Raw genomic sequence first — 20,053 nt, forward strand, 5'->3', positions numbered from 1 at the left:
GTTTCGAGCAAGAAAAAGGAGGGGGTAGGAAGACATCTGACAGAGTTTTGGGAAAGGGAAGCGTCAGCCCTCTTTCACAGTGTTACCTGCAGAAACTCCCTCTGATCTCCTGGGTGGCGGGGTGTGAGGGCGTGAGGTTGGGAACTGCCGCCATCACAGCCGCATTGTATGGAGCTTGAGGCTGAAGCGAGTGCTGTGGAAGGCAGAGGGAAAAGATGGAAAAGATAGCAGGTCTTAAGTCCTCTCTGGAGCAGCCACATAACAACCCCAAGGCGGAGGAGGCAGAGACTACAACTGTCACCCTTGGTTGGCGTGACACAGTTAAGCACTGGGGCTGGCCGCCTTCCTACCCTGAACCAAATTTGAGTTCTAGGAGGAAGGCAGAAGGGACAGCGGATATTGGATGGGAAATTCATTGCGTCTGTCATACTCTCTGCCTCTGGATACGGCGGTTACAATAGTCCACCTGGACTGCCAAAGTCGACCTGAGCTGGAATTGTCTATTGCTTGTGCCCATGGGAGGCCAGTGTCCCCCACCTGGGTTCTGGATGCTACCCTTTCTCTTTCTCAGGATTTTACTTCCTGGGACTAGCCCTTCCTCCTGTCAGTTTCTCTCCCTCACTCTGGACAATGTAAACACGCTTTAGGGGCTGTGGTTCTCAACCGTGGGGGCACCTCGGAATCACTTGGGAAGCTGTAAGAAAGATACTAACACTTGGCTTTAACACCCAGACCCCCGGCGAGACCCCTGAGCATTGGTTTTTCGAGGGCCCCCTGGTAGTTCTGATGTGAAGCCGGTATGGAGACTCATCCTGAGGATCGCTCTTCTGGAAAGTTCTCCTCTGGTCTCATATCCCCAGTTATTGCCGCGTTTCTCTGCCCCCCTTCACAGCAAAACTTATTAAGAGAATATTCTGCCCTCACTGTTTCTAACTGCCTACCTTCTGTTTGCTTCTTTTTATAATTTTGCAGGTTTAAAAAAAAACCCAGATAGGACAAGTGCCAAAAATAAAATAAAGACGGATACAGACATTTTACGGGTCCGCATCTGTTTGTTACGGCTCTAACGCCCCACAAAATTGCCCACGGCTCAGAGAACGTAAGTGTTGCCTCTTTCTTATTTTTTTATTCTTTAAAAGAATTTTTTTAATGTTTATTTATTTTTGACAGAGAGAGAGAAAGAGAGACAGAGGCGTGAGCAGGGGAGGGGCAGAGAGAGGGAGACACAGAACCCCGCTGGCACTCTCTCTCTCTCTCTCTCTCTCTCAAAAATAAATAAACCTTAAAAGAAAACCCAAGGGGCACCTGGGTGGCTCGGTCGGTTAAGCGTCCGACTTCGGCTCAGGTCACGATCTCACGGTCCGTGAGTTCGAGCCCCGCGTCAGGCTCTGTGCTGACAGCTCGGAGCCTGGAGCCTGCTTCGGATTCTGTGTCTCCCTCTCTCTCTGCCCCTCCCCTGTTCATGCTCTGTCTCTCTCTGTCTCAAAAATAAATAAATGTTAAAAAAATTAAAAAAAAAAGAAAATCCAGAATTAAAACTGAAAAAACAATCAATAAGCAATATAGGCATGCCGTTTTGAGATGTGACAGTAAATACTAAGATTATCAACTAAAAGAGCAGAAAGTCACGGTCTTTGATGAAGGGAAAAGCAGCAAGGATGAAGGGGGCAGCTGTCGGTGGTGAGAAACTTCCAGAACTGTTTGTCTCTTTAAATCACGTGCGTCTATAGTTTGGACCACACTTTTATTTATTTATTTTTTGTAATTTTTTTTAACATTTATTCGATTTTGAGAGTGAGAGAGACAGAGCGTGAGCAGGGGAGGGACAGAGAGAGGAGAAAACACAGAATCCGAAGCAGGCTCCAGGCTCTGAGTTGTCAGCACAGAGCCCGACGCGGGGCTCGAACTCACGGACTGCGAGATCAAGACATGAGTCGAAGTCGGATGCTCAACCGACTCGGCCACCCAGGCACCCCTGGACCACACTTTTAGAATTGAAAAACGGGGCGCCTGGGTGGCTCAGTCGGTTAAGCGTCCGACTTTGGCTCAGGTCATGATCTTGCGGTTCGTGAATTCAAGCCCCACGTCGGGCTCTGTGCTGACAGCTCAGAGCCTGGAGCCCGTTTCAGGTTCTGTGTCTCCCCCTCTCTCTCTGACCCTCCCCCGTTCATGTTCTGTCTCTCTCTGTCTCAAAAATAAACGTTAAAAAAAAAAATTTAGAATTGAAAAGCAAAGGGCCACAGGGTGGCTCAGTTGGTGGAGCATCTGACTTTTGATTTCGGCTCAGGTCACAATCTCGTGGTTCATGAGTTCGAGCCCCACATCGGGCTCTGTGCTGACAGCATTGAGCCTGCTTGGGATTCTCTCTCCCTATCTCTCTCTCTCTCTGTCTCTCCACCCCACCCCGTGCTCTATCTCAAAATAAATAAACTAAAAAAAAAAAAAAAGAAAAAGAATTTAAAAGCAAGAAAAAGAGAAGGCAGCAAGAAGGAAGGAAGGCAGGGGATGAGGGAGGGAGGGGAGGTAAAGAGATATAGGCAGGAACTCCCCATTCAGGGATTCAAAGCGGGGCATGAACTCAGTGACATTTTTAAGCCTTGAGTAAGTTCCTTCCCCAGGTGGTCCTCTGATTTCTTTCTCTGTATCTCCAAGCGTCAGATGACAGGTCCCAGAAGACCTTGCCAGGTCAGATCAGCCCGGGCGGCAGGCCAGAACAGAGACAGATATACAATACAAATGCCCGAGGGCAGTGGGTCTGAAAAAGACTCCTCCTTTGTGCTTCTTTAAAACAGACATCCCCCAAGTTCAATGTCTGGAGGCTGCCTCCCAGCATGAAGTAGGTCGGGAGAAGTGGCATTTTTACAGACACCCTGATGCAAGCGGTCCACTTGGCCTTGCCTTAAGCAACAATGCTCTAGGCCAGAGGGGAGGATGTGGGGGGGGGGGGGGGGAAATCACAGGTCACAGGTGTAGCTGATGTTGAATCACAGGACAGCTCGCATTACAACAGGGAGACAGTGCCAATTTGGCGTTTGTTGTTGCTTTAATATCCTCGTAGCACCTGGTAATCCCCCCCCTGGAACAAGGAACAAGTCACTGGCAACAGAATTCACCTAGAGTTGAGTAACCTGGTTTTTACTGCACCCATGTCTATTATACTCTCTTAGGGGAACAGTTCCAGATTGTCAATTTACCGTCTTTAAAAAAATTTTTTTAAATATTTATTTACTTTGAGAGAGAGAGAGAGAGAGACAGAGCACAAGCAGGGGAGGACAGAGAGGGAGACACAGAATCCGAAGCACGCTCCAGGCTCCGAGCCGGCAGCACAGTGCCTGATGCGGGGCTCGAACCCATGAACCGCGAGATCACGACCCGCGTCGAAGGCAGACACTTAACTGAGCCACCCAGGCGCCCCTCAATTGACAGTATTGACACCAAGTTTCCTTTAAAATAGATTTATTTAAATTTCTAAGAGGGAAAAGGAAGAGGAGAAGAGCAAAAAAGGGAGTCCAAGGATCTATTTGAGGGCGGGAAAACAGTAAAGCGTTACTACCTTTTCTTAGCCTCACTGCGCCTGGGGACATGTGTACGTGCCATATTGATTAATATCACAAGTGTGACCTACAAATAAAGAAAATATTTAATATATTTAGAAATGTGTAGCTCTTGCATGATTTACCTGGCACAGGGAAAATGTGACCTGACAATGGATCATAATCCATGAATAGATGGCTTGAGTAAAGAACGTTAAGTGACATTGCTTCACAGGAAAATATACAAATGGCCATTAAGCACATGAAACAACGTCCAACCCCAGCAGACGCCAGGGAAATCCAGGTCAAAACCACAATGAGATCCCACTTCATAGCCATTAAAATGGCGATATCAAGTGTGGGTGGGGATTTGGACAAATTGGGACCCGTGGAAAACAGTATGGCGGTTCCCCCCGCACCCCCCCCCCCCCCCCCCCGCCGAAAAACAATTCAACAGAGAGTTCCCACATAATCCAGCAATCCTACTTTTAGGTCTATACTCAAAAGAATCGGACAGGAGTCAGACATATTTGTACACCAGTGTTTATAACAGCATTATTCACAACAGCCAAAACAACATGGAAACAGGGGCGCCTGGCTGGCTCAGTCGGTGGAGCATGTGACTCTTGATCTCGGGGTTGTGAGTTTGAGCCCCAGGCTGGGCACAGAGCTTCCTTAAACAAATGGAAGAAACCAAATGTCCATTGATGGATGAGTGGAAAAACAAAATTGTGTATACACACGATGGAATATCGCTCGGCCTTGAAAAGGAAAGATATTCTGACACCTGCTACAACAGGGGTGAGCCTTGGACACATTATGCTAAATGAAATATGCAAGACACAAAAAGACACATACTTGATGATTCCACTTATAGGAGGTGTCTGGAGTCCTCAAATTCAGACTCGGAAAGTAGAAGGGAGGGGATCAGGGGTTGGGGGTGGGGAGAATGGTTGTGTTGGGTTTTTTTTTTTTCAATGTCTGTGTATTTTTGAGAGAGACAGAGCATGAGTGGGGGAGGAGCAGAGAGAGAGAGAGAGAGAGAGGGAGGGAGGGAGACACAATCTGAAGTAGGCTCCAGGCTCAGAACTCATGGTCTGAGCTCCTGACCCAAGCTGAAGTCAGATACTCATCTGATCGAGCCACCCAGGTGACCCTGTTGTGGTGGCTTCGATAAATACAGTCTCAGTTCGGCACGACGAGAAAGTTCTGGAGACAGGAGGTGTTGCTGGTTGCTCACCAAAGTGAATGTATCACCCACTACTGTGAACTGAACACTTGGAAATGGTCAAAATGGTGGGGCACCTGGGGGGCTCCGTCAGTTAAGCATCCGGCTTTCCCTCACGTCACGATCTCATGGTTCATGAGTTCGAGCCCCGCGTCGGGCTCTGTGCTGACAGCTCGGAACCTGGAGCCTGCTTCGGATTCTGTGTCTCCCTCTCTCTCTGCCCCTCCCCCTCTCACACACTCTCTCTCTCTCTCTCTCTCTCTCAAAAATAAATAAATACTTAAAAAAAATTTTTTTAAGAAAATGGTCAAAATGGTAAATTCTATATTATCTGTATTTTACCACAATTTTTAAAAAAGAGGAAAGAAAAGAATGGATGGTTTATAAAATCCAAACATTCTGGGGGCGCCTGGGTGGCGCAGTCGGTTAAGCGTCCGACTTCAGCCAGGTCACGATCTCGCGGTCCGGGAGTTCGAGCCCCGCGTCGGGCTCTGGGCTGATGGCTCAGAGCCTGGAGCCTGTTTCCGATTCTGTGTCTCCTTCTCTCTCTGCCCCTCCGCCGTTCATGCTCTGTCTCTCTCTGTCCCAAAAATAAATAAACGTTGAAAAAAAAATTAAAAAAAAAAAATCCAAACATTCTGCCTGGAAACACTCTTTCCTATAGCCATATGCTCTCCTCTCTCTGCGGATACAAATTATAATTTTGGGGGTTTTTTGGGAACATTTCTTCTGGTCCCTGCATTGTCTGTTCCTTCAATCTTGTGTGTTTGGGTCTTGTCTTTTATACGCTTTTTAAAAAATGTTTTTATTTATCTATTTGTGTGTGTGTGTGAGAGAGAGAGAGAGAGAGAGCGTGCGCGCGAGCCCTAGTTGGGGAGGGGCGGAGACAGAGAGAGAATCCCAAGCAGGTTCCCCACTGTGGGTGCAGAGCCCCATGGTGGGCTCGAACCCACAAACCTTGAGATCGTGACCTGAGGCGGAATCAGGAGTCGGATGCTTAACCGACTGAGCCACCCGGGTGTCCCCGGTCCTTGTCTTTTAGGTAAAAGCCTTCCTTGAAGGTCTGGTGATCCTAGGCCACTCATTCATCTGCAAGAGTGGCTCAACAGAAGCCGACCAGAAACTGTGGGGACAGGGCTGTCGGCTGGTGGGCTTCATGTGGCAGAGCTACTCCATTGGAGGAGCCCACCTGACACTTGAGCTGGTCGGTTCTTCTAGAGAGAAACCCTCCAGTCTTGCCTGGAGGGGAGGGTTCGGGAGTCCAGTATATTAACCTGCCTACATACTTGGATCCAAGCAAGGAAAGCGGCTGGGGCCCCCACTGCTCCGTGTGTGGTCTTTCACCCCACTCTCCAACTTTGAGTTTCGTGTCCCACCCTCAGCTCTAGCTGGTGTCCCCACGTCCAGATTCCCCCGAGATCCACCTCTCCCGAAAAGAAATCTCCCACTGTCTCCTCCCGCCGGCCGTGTCAGGTGTAGGAGGGTATCTGGGGGGAGGAGGAAGGGTCCTGATTGCGTCTGAGAAACTGTTCTGTCCCATCAACCTGTTTTCGGTGTCACCTACCTGCCACTCTCAGAGCACCTGTCTCCCGATTCCTAAGACCTCAGGGGATTTTGAGGTGGGGGGGGGGGGGCTCAAACTCCGCACTCTCACGCTTGCGCGTGCTTTTGTCCTCGTAGGTTTATTACGCCTTAACCTGGGCACGTTAGCGGGGTTTCGGGAGGGTGGAGATGAAGGGACGTGGAAGTCTATTCCCGGTCAACTTCACACTTCAAGGGCTCCCACCCGCATGCCGCCACCAGAACAGCTCTTGTGACGGTGGGATTCGGTCACGTGCCAGCCAGGCTTCGGTCACCCGGAACCCGGCTGGTGGCCTTCGTCACGCTCATTCGGCTCGTGGCCCAGACTCAGAGGTGTCCTTGTTGACAGACCCGGGGAGTAATCACTTCTGTCTTCCTCCCCCGCAGCTCTTAGCTTCAGCCAACCTCTTGGCTTCCGGTCTCTTGGCTTCCAGGAGACACCCACTCTGGGTCCTCTGGGTCCCTCGCTGACTGAGCCTCCCTGGGCCTCTGTTGCATGAGCTCCAGGTGTCAGAGAACTGACAGGTGCAGTGTACTCCCTTTCCCTTTCCTCCAGCGATGTCCCCTGCCTCGGGGCCTCTGTGACACTTGTGTGCCGATTGGTGCTCAGGTGCAGAGTCTAGCCCTGAGCTGCCCGCTCCACTTGGATGTCTGACGGGCATGTCAGACGGCATTTCCAGGCCAGAACTCCCAAAGCTGTTACCCCCCGCCCCACAATCCAAACCTAGACCTCCCCACCCCCATCGACCTGCCCGCCCCAATCGCTCTGTCCCTCCTTCACTGCATTCCTGCCTCGTTCCCTTATTCTATTTTCTCTCACACTTGGTGTTTTAAATGATTTTTTAAATGTGTGTTTATTTTGGGGAGAGAGAGAGCAGGGGACAGAGCCCGAGGTGGGGCTCCAACCCACAAACTGTGAGTTCATGACCAGAGCCCGAGTGGGACCCTCAACCGACTGAACCACCCAGGCGCCCCTCTCACGTTGGATTTTTTTTTTAACCTCCAAGGAGGCTAAGACTGGGTCTTGGCTGGGGGGTATTCACAGCACCTAAGGTCGTAGTGCCCGGCACAGAGCTGGCTCTCAAAATTATTTACTGACTGCAATAAAGTAATGACAGTAGTCCAAGAAAGTGGGGGGTGGGGTGGGCCTGCGGAGGCTTTTAAGGGCTAAGAAGGCAAAGAAACAAAGGGGGGGGGGGCAAATGTATCTCTGACCCCCACTGGACACCGACTCTTTCTGACCCTGTCCGGTTACCCAGGCCTCGGGACGCCCGGTGCCTTCTTGGCCCAGCACGGCAGAGCCCCCCGACCCCTCCCCCGTGCACCCCTCCGCAGCCCCCCTGCACCGCTCACCTCCAGCCTCCCAGCCCCGCCCCTTTCTGCCCAGAGCTGGGTCCTGCTTTTGGGGCGGCTCTGTGAGCACCCTGCCTGGGTGACCTGGACGGATGGAGGAGGATTGGCCGACCCGGGCCTGGCGGGGTGGGGCAGGGCGTGCCCCTGGAGGTGCCGCCAGGATTTTAGGTCTCACCGACCGGCAGTAGACATCCAGACTCGGGCTGGCACCATGGCCGAGTACGGGGTGAGAGTGTCCACGGGGGAGGCCATCGGGGCTGGCACGTGGAACAGAATAGCTGTCAGCATCGTGGGGACCCTGGGGGAGACCCCCCCACTGCCCCTGGACCATTTCGGCAAGGAGTTCAGCAAGGGCGCAGTGAGTGCCTGGCGGGGCAGGGGTGAAGGCGGAGCGGGGAGCCGGGACCGGCCTGCGGGTTACTAAATCTCTCCCCTCCAGGTGGAGGACTTCCGGGTGGCGTCGCCCCAGGACGTGGGCCGGGTGCTGCTGCTGCGATTGCACAAGGCCCCCCTGCTGCTGCCCAGCCCGGTGGGGCCGCTGGCCCGGGACGCCTGGTTCTGCAACTGGCTCCAGCTCACGCCGCCGCAGGGCGCCCCCCTCCGCTTCCCCTGCTACCAGTGGATGGAGGGCTCCGGGATCCTGACGCTGCGCGAAGGGGCGGGTGGGCAGGGCGGCGCTGGGGAGGGCGCGGCGGGCGGGGAGGAGCGAGCCTGCGGTGGTCGGGAAAGGCGAGGGGAGCGGACGGGGAAGCTGGTGTGGCCACTGGGGGGGGGTGGAGGGGGTAGCAGCCCGGTGTGGGGGCAGGTGACCTGATCGAGGGTGGCTGGAGTGGAGGCCAGAGCAGCTGGGGCCAGAGCGGGGGCGGGTCTCTGCCCTCCTCACCCCTTCCTGTGCCCTCACAGGCAAGGTCTCCCGGGCAGACGATCACCCCGTCCTCCAGCAGCAACGCAGGGAAGAGCTACAGGCCAGGCAGGACTCCTACCAGTGAGGAAGGGGCTCCTGCGGGGTGGGAGTGGGGCAAGGGGGCGGAGGGCGGGCATGGCTCAAGGGTTGCAGGGCAGCCTGGCCAAGCCCCTGCCAGTCCTCTCCGTTGACATCAGCATCCTGTGGGAGCTTGTTCGAAACGCGAATCCCCTAGCACCTTCGGACACTGAATCAGATACTGGGGGTGGGGACGGCAATGCTGTTTTAACAAGCCTTCCAGAGGACTCTGGAGCCCAGCCAAGTCTGAAAACCACTGCGGGAAATGCCTCACCCTTGCTGGTGCCTTCCTTGCCCTGGGGCTTTTTCTTACATCCTCCTTCCTCAAAATCTGGGCAGAACCAGAAATGCACCACCCCAAGGCCCAAGAAACTCACCTCGCGGGGTAGGTGAACCGAGGTCCCTGTCTCTGCTCTGGGCTCAGCCGGGAGAGCTGGGGTCCCAGAAGCCGCCCCGGCGGCGGGGCGGCCATACGGGTTGCAAGGGACCTGGGGCTACGGGTGAGGATCCCCGAGGCAGAAGGCCAGGGACTGTGCTCAAGGGGCGGGTTTTCAAAAGGTGGTGGTCTGGCCAACTCAGCCCCCTCTGGGGGCTGCTGTGTGCAGTCTGGGCCTGCCGGCTTTTGAGCAGGTCTCTGGAGAAACGACACACGCAGGCTCATTTGGTTCCTGTCTGTGGGGTGGCTTTCTTCCCTTGTGCCAAAACAAAGACCCAGGGGTTCCGAGACCTAGGGCTAGTCTGGGCCCCACGGAGGGGAGCTGTGACCCCTTAGGCATCACTTAACCTTTACGATCTTTATTCTCTTCGGCCAAAGAAGTGAAGAATACCAATCTGATGTGTGTTATTAGCAAGAATAAATGAGAAAATGGTTAAGAACACACCCAGTCGGGACACCTGGGTGGCTCAGTCAGTTGACTGTCAGACTCTTGATTTCGGCTCAGTCACCATCTTGCGGTTCTTTGTGAGTTCAAGCCCCGAATCGGGCTCCGCGTTGGCCTTGCAGAGCCTGCTTGGGATTCTGTCTCTCTCTCTCTCTCTCTCTCTCTCTGACCATCCTCCTTGTGTGCTTTCTCTCTCTCCCTCCCTCTCTCTCAAGTGCCAAGCCTTGCACAAACGTGTACCATATGGAAAGGGTGGCCTCAGGTGACCGTCAGCGTGACCTGGGAACTTGTTAGAAACGCGGCCTCTCGGGCCCACCCACTGCAGACCTACTAAGTCAGAATCTGCGTTTCACCAAGATCTCTGGGTGGATCCCGGAGGAGTAGGGTTCAGCCACCACCTGGTAGCAGGGTGCTTTAACGACAACTTGCTCTTTGAAGTTGAAAGTTCAGAGCCAAAGGCGATGATTGATTGAGAAGAGGAAAGACAGGCTGGGGGTCGTCAGCTCTGCCGGGATGCGATCTTACCATTTCGCCCAAAGGGCTTCAGGCCGTGTTGTGCTAGCTCGACTTGACCTGCCGTAGGCCGGGGCAGAGTGAGTTTCTGGGCTCCCCCAAGCTCTGGGAGCCAGAGTGTCTCTCCTTGGGATGCCTTCTTGAACTCCTTCTTCACGACGGCCTCCCTCTGTGAGATGCGTCTCTGTAAGTCAGAGATTCTGTGGGCACCAGCACGAGGCCAGGTTAACAAGCAGACAGGAAGAAAAGGCCTGTGTCAAGAGGGCGCCAAAGTGCCGGACGTGTAGTCAGATCTCATAGGCCAGATGCCAAGGTCATTCCCTCCCTGTCTCCAGCGGTCTAGATGCTTTACTTTTCTGTCTCTCTGCAGAACAGCTTTCTGTGGGTCCCAGTCCACACAGCGGAAAATGGCCCCAAGTAAGAGTCCCCATGTGTACACGCGCTAGTCCAGATACCCAGAGAGAGACACAGCCTCTCTGGGGGTTGTTAAGAAACAACATTCAACCGAGTACGTTTTTATTCGGCGATGCACGAATCAGGCGGCATCCCACCCAGCAGGTAGAAGGGAGCTCTGAGGAGCCCTGCCAAATGGAAGGCTTACTTCATAGGCCGATGCGGAGCAGAAAAAGGAAGTTTCTAGCAAAGAGCAGATTGGTTCAGGCAAGGTCACCTTCCTTTGGGGAAAGGTGGGAATCTGTCAGGCAGATTACCTTACGGATGCTAACCAGGTAATTCCAGATTGACTGGTTCAAGGTCACATGCCTGGGAGAGGCTGAAATTGCAAACAGATTAGGTGTTGAGTCTTGGTTTGTCGGACGAGGGCTTAGCATGAGTGACTCCATTTTGAACCTGATGTCTCTCTCTCTCTCTCTCTCCCTTTAACGTTTATTCATTTTTGAGAGACAGAGCTTGAGCAGGGGAGGGGCCGAGACAGCGGGAGACCCAGAATCCGAAGCAGGCTCCGGGCTCCGAGCTGTCAGCACAGAGCCTGACGCGGGGCTCGAACTCACGGACCGTGAGATCATGACCTAAGCCGAAGTCGGACGCTCAACCGACTGAGCCACCCAGGCGCACTCCGATGTCTCTCTTTTAACAGCCCCCATCCCTACTTCCCCCGGAAGGACTTTGCTTGGCCTACCTCTGGTTAAGTGCCCAGCCCTGCATTGGTCAGCTGTGGCCAGGGGAGAAGTCTCACTGAGGGAACACAGTGGCTCCCCCGAAGCCTTGTGGCTGTCAGGCAAGGGCAGAGCGAGGAACACCCTTGCTTGTAGAAGGGCGCTGGCTCTGCCCAGGTCCTCCGAGGGCCTGCTTCTCCCTTTGCCCTAGTTAACGGGTTCCCCGAGGCTTCTCGGTGACCGCCTTCTTGCTCTTCCCTCCAGATGGAAGACTTACCGCCCAGGCTGGCCTCGCTGCCTGGACGAGAAGACCGTGAAGGACCTAGATCTCAACATCAAATACTCTGTAACCAAGAACGTCCACTTCTACCTGAAAGCTGGCTCTGGGTAAGAAGGCCCACCCTCTCCCCACCCTGGGCCTCAGATGCCCTAGGACCCCTGCCTTCTGTCCTCCCCCACCATCAAGGATGCGGGTCACACAGCCCTACCCGGGGCATAGCCTCTGCCCGCCACCTGTCCTCCTGGGACAATGCCTCCCTCCGTCAGGGGTAGTGGCTACTTCGGGCCCCGGAGGCTGCTTCAAGATTCCAGAAAGGATAAGGCCAGCTGCCAGGGGAGGGTCTCCCGGGGCCCCTTGCCCCCCACCCACCCTTGACATCCTCTGACAGGTTTACAGAGATGACACTCAAGGGCCTGCTGTGCCGCAAAGGGCCCTGGAAAAGTCTGCACGAGATGAAAAGGATGTTCAACTTCCATAAGTCCCCGGCCGCTGGTGAGGGACGTGGGCTGGGGCTCCTGACTTCTTCCCTGAGACATCCGCTCTCGTAGCCGTCCGGAGCCTCAGAAAACTGAGCGCCGAGTCACCGTGTGACCCTGGGCAGGGGCCCTGTCCCTCACTAGACCTTACCTTCTCCACAGATACAAAGGAGAGTGTAGACGGGGGCGTCCCTAACCTTCTAATGCCTCTCAGTCCAGCCGTGTTTGTTGGGCAAGTACCCATCAGACACTGAGTTAGGGGCTGCGGACACTCTCTTTGTCCCCGCAAGGCTCCCATTTGAGCTGGCGAGTGGACATGAGCTTTACTTGTGAAACCAGTTCGTTGGTTCCGGCATCAAAGGAGGACCTGCCTCGTCTAGGGGGTGTCCTGTAAAGCTCTCCCAAGGAGGGGACTTTTATGCCGAGGCCTCCAAGCTGAGGGGGTGTCGATGGAACCAAGAATGGTGTTTGAGGGGGGCGCCTGGGGGGCTCAGTCGGTTGAGCGCCCGACTTCAGCTCAGGTCCTGATCTCATGGCGTGTGGGTTCAAGCCCCACGTCGGGCTCTTTGCTGTCAGCTCAGAGCCTGCTTGGGATTCTCTCTCTCTCTCCCGCTCTGCCCCTCCCCTGCGTGCACTCTCTCTCTCTCCTGAATAAATAAACATGTAAAAAAGAAATAAAAAAGAAATGGTCATCACAGGATGGTGACCTCTGCAAGGCAGTGACAGCAGAGGTGGAGTGGACCGGGGGGGGGGGGGGGGCAGACCTACCCAGGAGGGAGGGGCAGAGAGAGCCCCCCCCCCCGGCTCTGCCACAGCAGCCAGCTGGATGGGGGTGCTGTTCCCCAGATGTCAAGTGACAGGAGGGGCTGGGCCAGAGCAGGAGCCCGCGGTGGGTCTCAGATGTGCTGCGTTTAAGGCTGCTGAGTCCCGGCCTTGGGCTATCGGGTAGATGGTGGGACAGGTGCGCTGGGGACTGGGATTCGCTGCTTGGCCAACAGCAGTGGCTGAAGCCCAGGGCTGAGAGGTCGCCCCGAAGAAGGTATAGAGAAGCAAAGGGATGTTCCCGGATGGCCCCAGAACAGCTCCGCCGGAAGGTGACCTTGACCTAGTCCCCTCTTCCCCACCCCCACAGAGTACGTGTATGAGCACTGGCAGGAGGACGCCTTCTTCGCCTCCCAGTTCCTAAACGGCCTCAACCCTGTCCTGATCCGCCGCTGCCACTCCCTCCCAGAGAACTTCCCCGTCACCGATGACCTGGTGGCCCCGGTGCTGGGCCCCGGGGCCAGTCTGCAGGCTGAGCTGGAGGTGAGGGGCCCGGCGTCCAGGCTCTGCACACCGCCCCCTGCTGGAGGCTCAGCGTTCCTAAGGGCTGCGTGCCTGGAGCGCCCTCTCCGGGCACACTCCTCTCCCCTCCCCCATCCTCTCCCGGCGCCGCCACCCCCTGCATCCTTCAGAAAGCCAGCCGGCAGCCCCTGCTCCCCTTCTGTCTCCCGCAGAGGGGCTCCCTGTTCCTGGTGGATCACGCCATCCTCTCTGGCGTCCGCACCAACGTCATCAACGGGAAGCCTCAGTTCTCCGCAGCCCCGATGACGCTGTTGTACCAGACCCCCGGGGGAGGGCCTTTGCTGCCTCTCGCCATCCAGGTGGGCAGGGGGGCAGGGGGAGGGAGGGGGCTGGACGGAGCGGTCGGCAGGCACCCGGTGGCCTCCTCTGCCCACACCGGCTTCTTCTACAGCTCAGCCAGACCCCTGGACCCACCAGCCCCATCTTCCTGCCCAGCGACAGCAAGTGGGACTGGCTGCTGGCCAAGACGTGGGTGCGAAACTCGGAGTTCTCTGTGCACGAGGCCCTCACGCACCTGCTGCAAGCGCACCTGCTCTCTGAGGTTTTCACCATGGCCACGCTGCGCCAGCTGCCCCACTGCCACCCGCTCTTCAAGGTCGGTGGCCCGGACCGTGCCCTAGGCCTGCGGGTCCCCGTCCCTCAGGGCTCTCCTCCGCCCATCCCCATGTGGCGCTGTCCTTCCAGGCTGGGGGTGCAGCGCCCAGCCCCTGCGAGCCTGCTTTCCCACGACCGGAGCCTGGGGGAGGGGGATGGGGACAGGGGTGAGGGAGGAAACTGCACGTGAGAGCCAGCTGTACCGTAGAGAGGGCCCCTTCTTACAGGAGAGCAGCTCACAGCCAGCTGCCATCCAGAAGCCCAGTTTTAGGAGAGACCTGGGGCTGGCAGATGCCAAAGTGTGAACTTGGCCTTGAGAGACCCACGGGATTTCTGCAGATGGCGACAGGGGTGAGGGAGCCCTGGGAGGGGAACCCGTGTCTCGAAGGTGGGCTCTGTAGGTCCCCTGGGCTCTGCTAAGCCTTCAGGTGGCCCAGATTGCTTTCCCCCGGGGACCCGAGGCCTACTCTGAAGGCCACGAATATTCCCCATGGCTTTCTGGATTCTCTGATTCTTGCTTAGTCTCCTCGGTCCCAGACGCAGGCCCTTCTCTATCCGCCTCAGTCCACGCTGACTCTTTCCTATCTGCAGCTCCCAGGGCCCGGTGCCCTGCGAGATAGTTCCAGTTTGCGCCACACGCCCTGGTTTCCATGGCGCGCTGCCAGCCCAGGGACTAGGAAATCACAGAATGCCAGAGCTGGGAGGCTTGTAATGTTCATCCAGGCCAGAGAGAGCAAGGTGCCAGGCCCTGGTCACAGCACAAGACACCGGTGGAGCCCAGCCCCTGGTCCTAGGTCTGGAGCCCTGATCCCTGGCCCAGGCCGCCCCTCTGGTCCCCATCATCTCTTTCCAGGGGGAGGTCTGAGGCCAGAGTGTGCCCAGAGGTCTGAGGCCTCCCCCACCTCTCTCTTCTCCCACCCCTCCAGCTGTTGATCCCACATACTCGCTACACCCTTCACATCAACACGCTTGCCCGCGAGCTGCTCATCGCCCCGGGCCAGGTGGTGGAAAGGGTAAGAACTTCCTTAGGGAGGGTACAGGGGAGATGCCTGCCATTTGGAGAAGCTGAGGCCCCGGGGTGGGGGAAGTGGGGGGGGGGCTGTCTCTTCCACCGGTGCTACCGCATGCTTCTGGGTCCAGGGCTCTGGCACCCACAAGTCCTGTCTCCCAGTCCACAGGCATCGGCCTCGGAGGCTTCTCTGAGCTGATACAGAGGCGCATGGAGGAACTGAGCTATACCGCCCTGTGCCTGCCCGAGGATATCCGGGCCCGAGGAGTGGAAGACATCCCGGGCTACTACTACCGGGACGATGGGCTGCAGATCTGGGGTGCGGTGGAGAGGTGAGGGGGCCAGAGAGCTGGGGGTCGGGGGAGGGCGCAGGGAGGCTCCCAACAAGGAGCAGGGCCCGACGTCAACGACACTGAAGAGCGGCTGCTCCTCAGAGAGGGTCAAGGTCAAAAGTGGGGCCTGAACCCAGTGCACCTTGCAGCTTTGTCTCCGAAATAGTCAGCATCTACTACCCGAGTGACGCATCCGTGCGTGACGACAGTGAACTCCAGGCCTGGGTGCGGGAGATCTTCTCTGAGGGCTTCCTGGGCCGAGAGGACTCAGGTACGGAGACCACGGCCCTCGGGCCCCACCCTCAGGCGCCTGCGGTGTGGCCCTGAGGACCCCGGTAGCCCCACGTCCACCCGTGTCTTCCCGCAGGGGTGCCCTCCTCGCTGGACACCCGGGAATCCCTGGTGCACTATGCCACCATGGTGATCTTCAATTGCTCTGCCAAGCACTATGCTGTTAGTGCAGGGCAGGTGAGCTGGGGCAGTGCCAGGGTGGGGGGACGGAGGGGGCCAGGCTCCGGGGACTCACGTTGCCTTCTCTGCCTGCAGTTTGACTCCTCCATCTGGATGCCCAACCTACCTCCCACCATGCAGCTGCCCCCGCCCACCTCCAAAGGCCAGACAGAGCCAGAGGGGTTCATAGCTACCCTCCCAGCGGTCAACGCCACGTGTGATATCATCGTCACCCTCTGGTTGTTGAGCAAGGAGCCTGGAGACCGAGTGAGTGTGGGGCCGGGGGGCCAGGCCAGGTCCGCTCTGGGGGATGCGAGCAGATATTGTTCCCCTCCCACCGCCCCGGCCCAGACCCCACACTGCCATCAAGGAGCGGGGTCCCTTCACCGCACGGAACCTTCCCAGGGGGGCACATGAGCATGGGACATCTCATGAGGAGGGGCAAATGATCGAACGAGTTGATCCAGAGTCACCCTGAGCTGCAAGGTGACCATGCTGGGGAGGGAGGTCACGGCACCCCCTTTAAAACTCCGACGTGAGCTTTTAGCCCGGTCCCCAAGAGCTACCCGCGGCAGTCCTCAACTGTTTGGAGGGAGGGGCAGAGGTGAGGTTCTGTGGGAGGCTTCTTCCAGGTCCCCAGGGTGGAAGGCCAAGGCGGGTCACAGCTGCTAAGCAGCCCCTACATCCGACCTTGCCGTTGCCTCCCAGCGGCCCCTGGGCACCTACCCGGAGGAGCACTTCATCGAGGAGGCCCCCCGGAGGAGCATCGCCGCCTTCCAGAGCCGCCTGGCCCAGATCTCGAAGGATATCCAGAAACGGAACAAGGAGCTGGCCCTGCCCTACACCTACCTGGACCCTCCGCTCATCGAGAACAGCGTCTCCATCTAAATCCCCTGAAGATCAGGGCCCCGTGTGACATCCCTGTGACCCCATTGATCTAACCGCCCCCCCCCCAGATAGCCAGGCCCCCCATATGCCTCTCCTGGGGTGACCAAACCACGTGTAACTCACCCCACACCCAAGAAAACAGAAACAAAACAGAAACAGCCCCTCCCCCCCTCCTCCCCCCAGAGAACAGGACCTCATGGGACTCACCACCACGCCTTTTGAAGAGTCCAAACCTCAAAATGCCCACAGCCCCCTGAAAGGGTTTTAGGACTTTGTTTTGCTTTGCATTTTTGCATTATATTATTCTATCGTGGGGCGGGGGAGATATAATCCTGCCCCTGACCCCACCCACCACAGCTGAGCGGACCTAATGGTCACCTGACACAGGGCAGCCTCCTATAGCCTGTCCAGCAGCAGCAGGACAGGCAGGTCGAGAGACTGCCCGAGAGGTTGATAGTGACCTCTGGCCGCAGCGTTAAAATGAACAACCCACTAAAAAGGGGCCCCCGGAAACAGGGCAGACAAGTGTCTGGGGACGGGCAGGCTGTGCCCGTGTACCCTTTCTTAAAACCCTGCTTCCAGGTCGGGCGAAAAGCTTGCCTCTTCCAAAGCAGGGTTCCACTTCCAGAGAATCACGTTGCCTTCTAGATTCCGTCCTCGGTGACGGGCTTCTGGAGTTCCCTGGGCATTCTGTCATCTGCGCTTCTTTTTTCTTGTTCCAAATCAATGAGCCTTCCAAATCGATGTGTCCCTTTGAACCGACCGAATGATTCCCATCTCTGTCTCCTGTTGGAGGTTATTAGTGCTTTGGTATTTCGGGTTCACTTGTTTTTAGAAATCCGCATGGACAAGATGCAACATATAGTCAAATCACTGCCTAAGCGCAGCTGTTGAGACAGAGCGGTGCTTCAGAAAGTGCCAGCGCGCGGCTCCTGAACTGTTCGCCCTCTGTTGGGATTGTGTAACACAAATGAGTCAGGGGCATATGGCTGTTAAGCTTTTTTGGCTTCGAGCAACAGAAAACAATTCCTGATGATCAATTAAAGAAAAAAGTCTATGGAAAAGAAACTGTCTCGAGGCGTTAAAAACAATTAAATACGGTCCTCAGGGAGGACTGCAAACCCAGGACGCTCTGGGCACAGGAACCAATGGAATGGCCAAGCTCCTACCACTTCCTGCCCCTGAATTATTGGCCTCGATATTCCAATTCCATGAGGAAGGGCATGTCTGACTGAACTTGGAGTGGCAGAAACGAATAGTTGCTGTGGGCAGAAAGAGTTTGGGCTCATTAAATATCTCGGGTTGGGGCGATATGACCCATTCTGGCCAATGGACTGTGGAGGAAGCAACGTATTTCACGTCCTAGATGAGGCTGTTAAACACGGGTGTGCCTCCCCCATCCTTCTCTCGCCCTTGAGGCTACCTTGGAGGCATGTTCCAGAAGACACGAGCCCCATCCTGCCCTTTATCACTAGACTGTGAGCTCACGAGGACCGGGTTCACAAGTGCCCACCACAGTGTCTGGCATACCACAGATGCTCAGTAAGTAGGTGTTGAACGGAGGAGTTAATACACAAGTGAGTCCTAACACCCTTCTGTGCCCCCTTTTCATTTACCTGTGTGTCTCCCCAACTAGACCATGAGTTTCTTGAAGGCAGGAGCTGGGTCTCATTCAGTTTATATGCCTGGGGCCCAGTGCTGTGCTGACACATGAGAGATATCCAACAAATATTTGCTTGATGGTGGATAAAGGGAAGAATGATGGGATGGATGGATGGACGGATGGACGGATGGACGGATGGACGGATGGACAGACGGATGGATGGGTGGGTGGATGGATGGATGGATGGACCGATGGACGGATGGATGGATGGACGGATGGATGGATGGATGGATGGGTGGGTGGATGGATGGATGGACGGATGGATGGATGGACGGATGGACGGACGGATGGATGGGTGGGTGGATGGATGGATGGATGGACCGATGGACGGATGGATGGATGGACGGATGGATGGATGGATGGATGGACGGATGGACGGATGGACGGATGGACGGACGGATGGATGGGTGGGTGGATGGATGGATGGATGGACCGATGGACGGATGGATGGATGGACGGATGGATGGATGGATGGATGGGTGGGTGGATGGATGGATGGACGGATGGATGGATGGACGGATGGATGGATGGATGGATGGACTACTGAATTGAAAGGCAGTTGTGCTCCAGTTAATAAACCAGTATTTGCTTCAATCTATGTCTTTTGGGAGCAACGATCATCTCCTGGAGAAACTAGAGAAACCAGCACAGCTCAGAAGTAGAAATCCAATCAATCTCCAGTCCTCTTTGGAGAAACCCCCACCACCTCCGCTGCCCAGCCCTGTGAGCCCCACTGGCACTCTCTCTCTTTCTCCCTGTCTCTGTCTCCCCTCATCGCTCACAAGCACACCTCTAGTCCTTGATCTCTTGGCTGACTAGCCTTGAGAAGAGAAGGTTGTTACAGGTAGCATTCACTTCTAGGGAATATCCAGTTAACTCTTCAGAGTGGTGGTCCCCTTGGCCTAGGGTGGGGACTTCCTCACGGACAATAAAGCACTGGGCATCCAGGTCCCAAAGCCATGCTGTGGAGACCCTTACCCTAGTTGGGCTTGCTGGCCAGAGTGGGAGAAACTACTCCCTCTTTACCACCCCAACTCCAGTAAGGGAATGAGGGAGTCACGGAAAGAGAAAAGAGGAAGGAGGGTAAGGCAGAAGGTTCTAGAAGTGGTGCAGAAGCCCAGCTTACCCCTGCTGCTCCCTGCCCAGTGTTCCAGGACTGGGTAGAGTGAGTCAAAGGAGGGGAACAAAGGCATGGGTAGATGTCACCCACCCTAGGACATTAGCACGGAATGGGTGAGGGACAATGCAGAGGTGAGGCACCTCCAGGCATAGCAATTACAGGCAAACGACAAAGAGGGTTAACTATTTGCCAACAACAGTAAATACCTGAGATATATAAAGAGCTCGTACAAATTAATAACCCCGCGGAAAAGACGGCAAATCATATAACAGGAAAGTCAAAAAAAGACAGCTCATAACATAAACCTGGAGGTCTAGCCAACAGGTGAAAAGATATCCAATCTCACGGGTCACTAGAGGTCTATTCAGAGTCGTCAAGGGTGTGGAGCAACCCCGCCCTAGTATATAACAGCGTAACAACTGTTTTTCAGTCGTGCCACTGATAGAGCCCAGACAGAGTAGAGCTAGCATCATTCTGAAGGGCCCTGGGACTTCTGGAATGGCCAACGAGCACTGACTTCACCTTGAAGTCAGCAGCTGCATTAGCCCCTAAGGAGAGAGTCAGCCGGTCCTTTGAAGCTTTGAGGCCAGGCGTTGACTTCTCTTCACCAGCTCTGAAAGTTCTAGATGGCATCTTCTTCCAACAGAACACTGTGTGGTCCACCTTGAAGTCTATTGCTTAGGGGAGCCACCTTCATGAACTCTCTTGGCT

General features: G+C 55.6%; 1 protein-coding gene across 1 annotated transcript; it reads left to right on the forward strand.

Annotated features, from left to right (window-relative positions):
- The first annotated feature begins 7,868 nt into the window (after positions 1 to 7,868).
- ALOX15B (arachidonate 15-lipoxygenase type B) lies at positions 7,869 to 18,151 on the forward strand. The gene is made up of 14 exons (XM_043583032.1): positions 7,869 to 8,053; positions 8,135 to 8,357; positions 8,599 to 8,680; positions 11,451 to 11,573; positions 11,855 to 11,958; positions 13,075 to 13,247; positions 13,439 to 13,585; positions 13,678 to 13,881; positions 14,807 to 14,893; positions 15,052 to 15,221; positions 15,371 to 15,492; positions 15,589 to 15,689; positions 15,768 to 15,938; positions 16,380 to 18,151. Exons 1-14 carry the CDS (start codon positions 7,907 to 7,909, stop codon positions 16,557 to 16,559), a joined length of 2,034 nt encoding a protein of 677 aa, XP_043438967.1. The 5' UTR covers positions 7,869 to 7,906; the 3' UTR covers positions 16,560 to 18,151.
- The last annotated feature ends 1,902 nt before the right edge of the window (positions 18,152 to 20,053 follow it).

This window comes from Prionailurus bengalensis, chromosome E1, assembly GCF_016509475.1.
Source record: "Prionailurus bengalensis isolate Pbe53 chromosome E1, Fcat_Pben_1.1_paternal_pri, whole genome shotgun sequence".
Classification (NCBI taxonomy): Eukaryota; Metazoa; Chordata; class Mammalia; order Carnivora; family Felidae; genus Prionailurus; species Prionailurus bengalensis.